This window comes from Bos mutus, chromosome 19 (assembly GCF_027580195.1).
Source record: "Bos mutus isolate GX-2022 chromosome 19, NWIPB_WYAK_1.1, whole genome shotgun sequence".
In the NCBI taxonomy this organism is placed as follows: Eukaryota; Metazoa; Chordata; class Mammalia; order Artiodactyla; family Bovidae; genus Bos; species Bos mutus.
In genome coordinates this window covers 55,787,359-55,797,607 of record NC_091635.1, presented here as the reverse complement: position 1 = coordinate 55,797,607, position 10,249 = coordinate 55,787,359, and the positions used below count along the sequence as shown (strand labels likewise).

Sequence of the window (10,249 nt, the reverse complement as noted above, 5' to 3'; positions counted from 1 at the left end):
AGAAAATGAAAGTTGCCATCAGAGACTGTATAGGTAGAGACTCTTGAAGAAGCAATTCCTTTCAGATAAATGGGAACCTCTAGGAAGAGACTGCCAGAAAGGGCAATGGCACCCCACTCCAGTGTTCTTGCCTGGAGAATCCCAAGGATGGAGGAGCCTGGTGGGCTGCCTTCTATGGGGTCACACAGAGTTGGACACTACTGAAGTGACTTAGCAGCAGCAGCAGCAGCAGGAAGAGGCTGCACTTAAGTTGGGGCTCTAATGAGAATCAGAGTTTGGGTATGTTTGAGTTGGAGAGGGAAAGGATGGCATTATGCAGGAGGGAAAATAGAAGTTTGAATGTACATGGAGGCAGGAAACTTGAAGCCTGATTCAAGGATAGGGAGTCGTGTGGTCTGGCTACCTCATATGAGTTTTCAGGTTGAGAGTGAAAGCTGGATACATCTGTTTGGATCAGACACAGCAGAACCTTGAACACTGGCCTGAGAAATTTCTTCATCGAGCAGAGGGGATTTTTTGGGATATCTTCAGGCCAAAAAAAAGAAGCACATCAAAACACAATATTCCTTCCACTGTCATAAACACAATGCCATATACGTTCATTTGGTCCAGAGGAGGGGGGACCTGCCTGTGTTTAAGATAATTGTAATATACTCTACTGTACTGAACTCCAAACTTCTGCCATGTGACCTTCAAAGCCAGGAGAAACTAGGCCATCCAGGTGTCGCCCCTTAACACAACCATCTGAGCTCTAGTGCGCACTCAGTGCCAGAGGGCTCAAATATTTAATTAAAGTCCTTGATAGGACGATTTCCATCAAAAGTGCTATGCTAGGCTTCCTTTGTTTTTCCAAGGTTTAGGAAAGGCTTTGTGTCTATCTTTCCACTCTAGTTTAACGTAGTTTAAATGACACGAACCAGGGATATTTCTGGCTAGAGTTATGGTGTAGAGTCCTAGCTGTTCATTATCCACAGAATTCAAGCAGTAACCCTATTTATGTTGCATTATAACTAACTCAGCTGAGCAGTCCGAGAAGCTACACAATGCCTGGCATATAGCTGGTGCTCAAAAATATGGTACACAAATAACCACAGATTCAATAAATACGTAGGACTCCCTGGTGACTCAGATGGTAAAGAAGCTGTATGCAGGGCAGGAGACCTGGATTGGATCCCTGGGTCAAGAAGATCTCCTGGAGAAGGGAATGGCTACCCACTCCAGTGTTCTTGTCTGGAGAATTTCATGGACAGAGGAGCCTGGTGAGCTACAGTCCATGGGGTCGCAAAGAATCAAACACAACTGAGCAACTAATACACATGTAATACATATTTAACAACATATTATACAATTTTTGACCTCTGGCTTTGATTTCCTAATTGTAATGACATAGAAATCTTTTAAAAGGACATAATTCTTAATATTTTTCAAAAGTTATAAAAAATGGTGTGACAAAAATAGAAATCTTTGAGTTAAATTAGGAAGAAGCAACATTTGAGAGGAATACAATTGAGATGTTGCCGACGCAAGGGAAGAAGGGCAATTTGTAACCGCAGTAACATAACGACAATAGAAGTAAGCATTTGAGAAGTTTTAGTAGGGACTTCCCTGGTGGTCCTGTGGCTAGGACTCCAAGATCCCAATGCAGGGGGCCTGGGTTCGATCCCTGGTCGGGGAACTAGATCCTAATTGCTGCAACTAAAAAGAACCCGTATGTGGCAATCAAAGTCAAAGATCCCCGCATGCTGCAGCTGGGACCTGGCATAGTCAAAGAAGTAAGAAGTTTCAGCAGCAATGAGTATTTATTATTTTGAATGAACTGTACATGAAACTTAAATTTTTACATGAAATATAAAAATCATCAAAAGTGCTGTTTAGGATTATTTTAATATTAATTTATCCCCCCATGTGATCTAGTAGCTACACATTTTACCTTTTTTAATGATCTGACACATCATTACAATCATGTAAGAACTGTCCAATGTTAAAACATAAAAAAAATATTAGTTTATTCCTCAAGAAAAGTACCACCAGTGATGCTTTACTGAACATGAAAAATAAACAGATGCCAGAGAATCAACTTTTCGGGAAAAAGAAATATCATAGAATTTCACGGGTGAATGCAAAGTCCAAAGCAGATCAGACTCTCAGCAGAACATTCTTGGGATATAACATCCTAATAGTGTGGGTTATCTCCTTTGGAGGCAGGTCACTGGTGTGCCAGAACTCATCTTTTCTGGCCTACTTTCCAACAAAACGTCTAATGCCACGAACCTCTCATGACTCCTAAAATATTTAATACAGAGGGTTTTCAGTCTTAGAATAGCCCTTGGAGTTAAGTTTGTCGTTGAAGAAGAAAGCAGTCATTGCTCACAGACGAGAGCCCCGCGCACCTTCCGCCGTCAGGCCGACCCGTGCGTCTGGTCCGCGCCGAGTGCGTGCTCCCCACAGCCGTCCTGGGTGCCCTGGCTGATGAGGTGACAGCAGGTCCTTCAAGTCACGCGTCCCAACTGGTCTCATTCGGCCCTAAGCAAACCAGCCTCTCTGATTCACCACCAGAGTTGTCTGGCTCTCCCGCCTCTTGGCTTTCTTGCTCCTCTGCCTCACCTTCCAGCACAGAGCGCTGGACGCTAACAGAAAAAGTCCCAGGGACAGAAGGACCAGGCCCAAGATGGAGATGATGGAGCCATGGGAGTTGAAGCTGTACGCCACGGCAGTGACCACGGTCCCGGTGATGAGGACCACCACGGCGAAGGGGATGACGCAGCGGTAGCAGGAGAGCTCAGCGCCCCCGGTGGCGGCCGCCAGCTGAATCTCACTGACCAGGGGCACCAAGGTAACCACCACTTCGCCATTGGCATTCTTTTCCATCGCCACCGGCTTGGGAGACTTTGGGGTTCCCAGGATCTCCTTTATGGGCTCGTCTGTCATTGTTACAGTGGTGTCTCCTAGCTGAGTTCACAGACTAGATCTGGGTGGTCTCAAAAACTGTGGGCAAAAACTGTGAAGACAGGAGATGTCAGCTGAATGCATTAGAGTGAGCCCCACAAGTAGCAGCAAAGACCTGGGGAAACACCACTATGTTCTTTTCTTTTCTAGGAGACATGGATGCCTGTGAAAATCAACTTTAATGTATTTTTTCCCCAACTTTTGCATTCTCTTTGCATTGGGCAGAAAGCAAGATAAAGCAGAGAACCATAAAGAAAGGGAAGGTATATAAGCAGGAAGCACTTTACAGTGCTTAATACTCTCTGGCAGCCTACAAATGTTTTACAAGCTTTTCTCCTTTGTCTATTGCTTTCTTTCCTCTAAACACAGAGAATCCTTAATCTTAATCCCAAAACACCCTCATTCAAAAGGAGAGCGTGTTATAAACAACATTTCTCACAGTCCATTCCACACTCACAGCAACCTAGACGCTGCCAGTATTTCCGGGCATAACATGCATTCTTTCCAAACTATGGCCCATTCACTGTGCACCAAAGTAATGTCAAGACCAGCAGCCAGCATTTAAGTGATATTTTTCTACATCAACTGACGGTCAACAAGTCTTCATTGTTGTAACTATTAAATGCAATGAAGCAGGCATCCTGGGTCCATGGTGGGAGTGCAGTGTGGCAAAAATTCAGTGATAATAATGCTAGGATTTGTGATCTAAAATGTGGCAATATCCTTTGATGCATTTGAAAAGAGAAAAATAAGAAAAGCAATTCAACAATTTTGTTGGATATAATTTTTTGCTTTTTTATGTTAAAGAAGAGGCCAACTATGAGAGTAATTAGCAGTTAATTTACAAATTTTCCATTAAATTCAACAAGGAATTTTGACATTATATGTACTACTTGTTTTAAAAGAATGAGCATACTAGATTTTCAATAAAGATTTACAAGCTCACTTTTACCCCATGCTCCAGTGTACGAAAATGTCATGCGATTCATCTTTGTAAATATTTTGAACCTGAACATTTCAGAAGGAAATCTGAAACTCTCCATCAAAAATCTCTAGGTGAAATGCCATCGCTGAGAAAACAGTGGACACTCCTGTCTTGTTTAGGCATGGCAAGTCATTCTCTTTCACCCTTGAGAAGTGATCTAGCAGCTAAAGTGTTGAACAGTTACAGTTATGCTTTAAATGAAAGCATTTAAAGGAAGATAGCAGAGATGATTTCAGTGAGATGACAACTTTGATCCTATTAAATACTCACTGAAAACTAATTCAACCCCAAAGTCAGACCTCACGGGTTCTTCCTTGCCCTGGGAGGTCAAAATATCACTCCTTATCCAATGAGCTAAAAGTTAGAGCTGTCTATTTGCATGAGACTTTCAGTCACCAAAATTAATCACTGCTATTCAAGATACCTTAATGACTGGCTAGATCAATAAAAGCATATTTGAGATTCTGTCTGAAAGGAAAAAAAAAAAAAACTTCAACCCAAAGCTGAAACTTCAGCTAACTTAAAAATGAGGCTGTGTCCCCCAAAGGTTTATACTTACATGTACCTCAGAGAGAAGCAATCCATTACCAGGGAGACCCCTGGACCTGAGAGAGAAGGAACAGCAGTCTGAGCTTCTTCTTGGACTTCTGAGAAGGCAGCCTGTCACAGCACCTCTGTCAGGAAAGTGACGGGACAGGGATCTCTGGGGAGGAGAAAAGATATAAAATGCTGTGGGTTTTAGATCCTGAGCTCTTTCTCTCACTCTACCCCTTCCTAAATGACGCTTGTCTTTCCCTCTCTCTTTTTATTTCCTCCCCCGCCGGTTTGCTCCTCCCTGACATTTTTTTTTTTTTCTTCTTTCTTTTCCTTGCCAGCAGATTCTGAGTTTTGGCTTCCCCCAGCTCTGCTCAGTGACATGATAAGTCAGAATCATTTTAGAGTCCCCAGAGACACAGGAGGCAGCTTTTACTTTTATTTCTCTTGCAGCCTTTACTGAGCGCACTGCTTTGCATTACTCATTTTTTCCCCAGCCAGACTCCAAATCTTCCCCCGCCCAGCAGGCATTTTCACAAGAAAATCCCCGAGTCAGCGTTGCAGACCCAGCTGAGGGGACGGGGCCGAAGGGACAGACACTTTTAGGGCTGCGGGAACAGCTGTGAAGTCATCGGGCAGCTGAATCCAGCCTCTAAGCCAACAAAAATCTATGTTCCTAGGTTTCCTGAGTGTTCTTTCTTCATGTGTGTGTGTGCTGGCCATCTGAAGCGTAATACCTCCCTCCCCCGCTTGTCTCATTGGATGATAATTCATTTAGGAATGAGGGTGGAAGATACAAATGTTTGTGGTTAAGGGTGAAAACCAGTCATTCTGATTTAAACATGATTACTAGGAAGTGAGTAGCCTTGGCAATACTGAAATTGTCATCATCACCATCTCTCATTTATAGAGCACCTCCCATGGGCATGGCACATGCAAGGTGCACGCATTAACACTAATGCTCACAACTGTACAAAGGAGTTTATAAGCAGTTTATAATGAGGCTCAGAAATGTTAAGCAATCTGACAAATGTCATAGAGAGAGAGACTCTTGGTTTAACTCTAGTCTTTAACGGGCACACTAATCCTGCAAGGGGCTTGTTAAATGCAGATTCTGATTTAGTAGGTCTGTAGCTTGATCCTGGCTGATGCTAATCAGCTGCTCCTAGACCCACTTTAAGGAAGAAGATATTTTCAATATTCAAATACATATGACTGGATATATCATATTCTCAAACGATAAAGGTAAAGGTCTATTTCCCACCCCCTGTTGCCAAATGGGCTTTAAGCGACACATGAACTATTTAAAATTTGAAAGCCACAGATTGTTTTTTGGAGCGAAAAATGAGATCATATGTCTTTTGGAGTGAAAAATGAGATCATACCGGGTGACTCTTATAAGCTCATCCTATACTTCTGTACCCATGGTGGATTCATGTCAATGTATGGCATAAACCACTACAATATTGTAAAGTAATTAGCCTCCAATTAAAATAAATAAATTTATATTAAAAAAGCCATCTTCTATTTTTAGTCTGTACAAGTTTTAATAACTTACTTTCAACTGATATAAGTAACACTAAAATATAAGTTAAATCTTGAAGGAGATTTGTTTTCCTTCTTTCTCTTGAGTTAAGTTTCTCTAATTGCTGGTGGAGGGCATGGATGTTCTTAGGCACCTCACCGCTGTTCTACCAGAGCTCACTCTTTCCAGCCTAGTCTAGAAATAAGGCCCTGGTGATTTTGTCATAAAGGGACAGGGGCGAGAAGTATTTCTTCATTGAAAAGAAATAAAGCTGAAAAGCTCCAGAGGCTTTGCTGAGTCAGGGAGCCCAGCCTGTTGAGCTGGGCTGGAGGGCCTCAGCTACTATCCTTGGACTTTAAAGATGTGGTTATAAGGGACACAGCCACCCTCCAGGAGGAGTGCTGTTGCTTGGTATTCGAGATAAGGGGTATTTAGAACCAGAGCATTTAAGCACTGGCCAGCAATGCCCTGGGAGGATGGGGATACTGGGGATTCTTGAGGAGCTCTGTTTGAGAGCAGCTATGTTTCCACTGCAAACTGTGACCTTTGGGGGCAATTCCTCTTTACTTTCTAGCAGGGGCCTCTTCCGCCTCCCCACAGCATAATCCAATGACCCCACTGAAGCCCTGAATATCACCCTATCCTGTTGAAGACCATGCTTTCCCATTGTCAAAGTCAAAGGTACATGATTTGAATTTCTCCCAGAAAGAAGCCAGAGGCAACTGGTAAGCTCTTGGCTGAATTTATAATGAGGGGCAGAGAGTGTGTCTGTGAGCTGGGAGCAGGGTACGTCTGTCTGTGTTGCTCCGAACACCCAAGCCCTCCTCAGCCTTTTCAGGCTTCAGAATTCTAATTCTTATTCACAGAGCTGCATCTGCCCGCACACACAGATGCACATCTTCAGATTCTAACAGCTGATGACTTGCACTGATTGATACAGAGAAGTAGAAAGCTTTGGGATAAAGCAGAAATTGTATTTCAAGAATAGATACCTGGGGCTTCCCTGGATGTCCAATGGTCAAGACTTCCCCCTTTCAATGCAGTGGGTACAGGTTCGATCCCTGGTTGGGGAGCCAAGATCCTACATGCCTGGAGGCCAAAAAAAAAAAAAAACCACAAAAAACACATGAAATAAAAGCAATATTTTAAGAAATTCAATAAAGACTTTAAAATGACCCATATCAAAAACAATCTAGAAAAAAAGATGAAATGACTTAAAAAAAATGAAGGATACCTATCATTACACTCAAGTACACCTACAGTTTTAAATGACTTTTAAGTCTTCAAATCAAAATTCAAAGAGAATTACTAGTGATCAAAAGTCTTTGAATGACTTTTTCTCCCTCATCTCTGTGCCTATTAGAAATTAAACCCTCCTGAGCGTGCCTTAAGAAACACCTGCCCCCGATGCAAAATCTCATCTATAAAGCAACTAGCCTTTTTTTTTCTGCAAGCCTTTGCTCAGAAGGGAGAGGAAATCTTTCTGGTTCTTTTTAAACACAAGGCTCCAGGAGATTCCTTTAAGCTTTGAAAGCTTTTCAGAAAGCTTCCAATTCATGAATTAAATCTACATCCTCCTACCCCACCTCACCCCTCCAAAGACTTCCACATTTCTCTTCCAGATCTTTCAAAAACCAGAGATCCTTACCTTTCCTAGCCAGAATTGGACTGAGACAGCTGCCAGCTCTGGCCTACAGCCACCCAGAGACGGGGATGCAAATCACTACACCAGGGACCGTAGGCAAAGTACTCAGCGAGGCTTAAACACAATCAAGGGACCGGAGAAAAACTGATGAGAGGAAATTCCTTAAGTGCTGCTGTATTTTCTTCTCTGTTTCCCTCTACGAAAATGGAATCCATATAATTTTTTTTTTAAAAAAGGGATCCAAGTTTGGACAGGGTGTCCTCCTTTGTTTTTCTTTCTTTGTGTCCTCATTCAGGCTTTCATTTTCAAGATTTTCCTTATTCAAAGCCCCTATTCTGAGACTATTCTTCTGTAGGACTATGAACCTGAAGAAAAGAATTTTGCAATTCTTGTCCTACCCCTCTGGAAGGGTCTGGGGTTGGGGAAGTATGTAAGGTGGGTAGTGAGAAGGTAAACTTATTATTATTATTTTTTTTCTCACCATGACAAGCAAGTGATAAGGGAAGTAAACGAAGAAGAGATCAGCTGATGGTGAAATGGTCTTTGGTGCCCTGTGGGGACTCTATCCCTAAAGCCAGAGGAGAGGTCTTTTCATGCTGTTCATGAGAGGGTGGGAAGGCACCGTGGAAATGGAGGTGCACAGGAAAATCACATCTCTAGGCAACTGAGCTAACATTCTACCAAAGACATCATAAAAAGCAGAATTAAGGAACACTGCTATTTTAAAGAAAACTTCCCCAAATTAGGGGCAAAAATCTCAGTGTACTTAGAAACAAGCCAGAAACAAAGTTATTTAGATAAGGGGGATATAGAAGTGGAAGTGGAAAATGGAGCGTACCATGACCAAGAGGAGATTTTGCTTGTTTACCTTTAGTAGAAGCCAAAGGTTCAGTTTCTCCATTGGAAAGGGTAACGTGTTGATTTTGCCATTGGATAGATGCTGTTGAAGACCTGGAAATTCCTCCTTTGGGAAAGCACAGACTTCATTTTGTGAGGCGCATCCCCATGTGCATTCGATTACTCACATACTTACTTTCAGTTTGCTTTGCTTGGTGGGGTTGAGATGGCTTTTTTTCAGCAGCCCTGAAGATGCCAGTTCTTCCCGGCCCTCTGTCCAATCACCACATCGTTTGATCTCTGTCATCACCCAGTCCAATTGGATCCAGTGAGGTTCAGGAAGCTGGCCAGAGTTTCTCCTTTCCAATGCTTCTTTTAAGGGTGTGTCTGCATTTATGCTCTGAAATCATGGACGTTTTGGAAAGTGATCTGTGCTTGTGTGTTCAGTTTGGATACCAGGTCATATTATTATTGCTACCCCACCCCCTACCCAAAGCACTTCTATTTGAGGACTAGACAATCAAATAGAGAGATCTGATAGTAACAAGTGAAATGATGGGTATGCCTTCAGTTTGGTTCGGTTCAGTTCAGTCCCTCAGTCGTGCCTGACTCTTTGTGACCCCATGAACCGCCAGGCTTCCCTGTCCATCACCAACTCCCAGAGTTTACCCAAACTTATGTCCATTGAATTGGTGAGGCCATCCAACCATCTCATCCTCTGTTATCCCCTTCTCCTCCCGCCCTCAATCTTTCCCAGCATCAGGGTCTTTTCCAGTGAGTCAGCTCTTGGCATCAGGTGGCCAAAGTATTGGAGTTTCAGCTTCAACATCAGTCCTTCCAATGAACACCCAGGACTGATCTCCTTTAGGATGGACTGGTTGGATCTCCTTAGATATAAGTATATATTTTACTATAGTAAGGTACCCAAAACTCAGAAAATCCTCCCAGATACAGAAAGAAATACACATGTTTTAGATGCAGACTGTGGTCACCATTCTCTTAGCCATTTTGTTCTGAGTTATGAAAGATTCAGTTCAGTTCAGTTCAGTCGCTCAGTCATGTCCGACTCTTTGCAACCCCATGAATCGCAGCACTCCAGGCCTCCCTGTCCATCACCAACTCCAGGAGTCCACCCAAACCCATGTCCATCAAGTCGGTGATGCCATCCAGCCATCTCATCCTCTGGCGTCCCCTTCTCCTCCTACCCCCAATCTCTCCCAGCATCAGTCTTTTCCAATGACTCAACTCTTCGCATGAAATGGCCAAAGTACTGGAGTTTCAGCTTTAGCATCAGTCCTTCCAATGAACACTCAGGACTGATCTCCTTTAGAATGGACTGGTTGGATCTCCTTGCAGTCCAAGGGACTCTCAAGAGTCTTCTCCAACACCACAGTTCAAAAGCATCAATTCTTCGGCACTCAGCTTTCTTCACAGTCCAACTCTCACATCCATACATGACCACTGGAACAACCATAGCCTTGACTAGACGGACCTTTGTTGGCAAAGTAATGTCTCTGCTTTTCAATATGCTGTCTAGGTTGGTCATAACTTTTCTTCCAAGGAGTAAGCGTCTTTTAATTTCATGGCTGCAGTCACAATCTGCAGTGATTTTGGAGCCCAAAAAAATAAAATCTGACACTGTTTCCACTGTTTCCCCATCTATTTCCCGTGAAGTGCTGGGACCAGATGCCATGATCTTCGTTTTCTGAATGTTGAGCTTTAAGCCAACTTTTTCACTCTCCACTTTGACTTTCATCAAGAGGCATTTTAGTTCCTC

At 43.0% G+C, this 10,249-nt stretch overlaps 1 protein-coding gene across 5 annotated transcripts; it reads right to left on the bottom strand.

Annotated features, from left to right (window-relative positions):
* Window positions 1-1,981: 1,981 nt before the first annotated feature.
* Window positions 1,982-7,662, bottom strand: TMEM100 (transmembrane protein 100). Of its 5 annotated transcripts, none has more exons than XM_014481488.2 (4): window positions 7,639-7,662; window positions 6,983-7,079; window positions 4,491-4,634; window positions 1,982-2,998 (listed from the first exon to the last, which is right to left on the bottom strand). In XM_014481488.2, the coding sequence occupies exon 4, from the start codon at window positions 2,926-2,928 to the stop codon at window positions 2,524-2,526; it is 405 nt and encodes a 134-aa protein (XP_014336974.1). In that variant the 5' UTR covers window positions 2,929-2,998; window positions 4,491-4,634; window positions 6,983-7,079; window positions 7,639-7,662; the 3' UTR covers window positions 1,982-2,523. The 5 variants fall into 5 exon arrangements, with proteins under 5 accessions (XP_014336974.1, XP_070213388.1, XP_014336973.1 ...); XM_070357287.1 differs by lacking the exon at window positions 7,639-7,662 and adding an exon at window positions 7,582-7,604; XM_014481487.2 differs by lacking the exon at window positions 7,639-7,662 and adding an exon at window positions 7,428-7,572 and having other exon boundaries at window positions 4,497-4,634.
* Window positions 7,663-10,249: the final 2,587 nt, after the last annotated feature.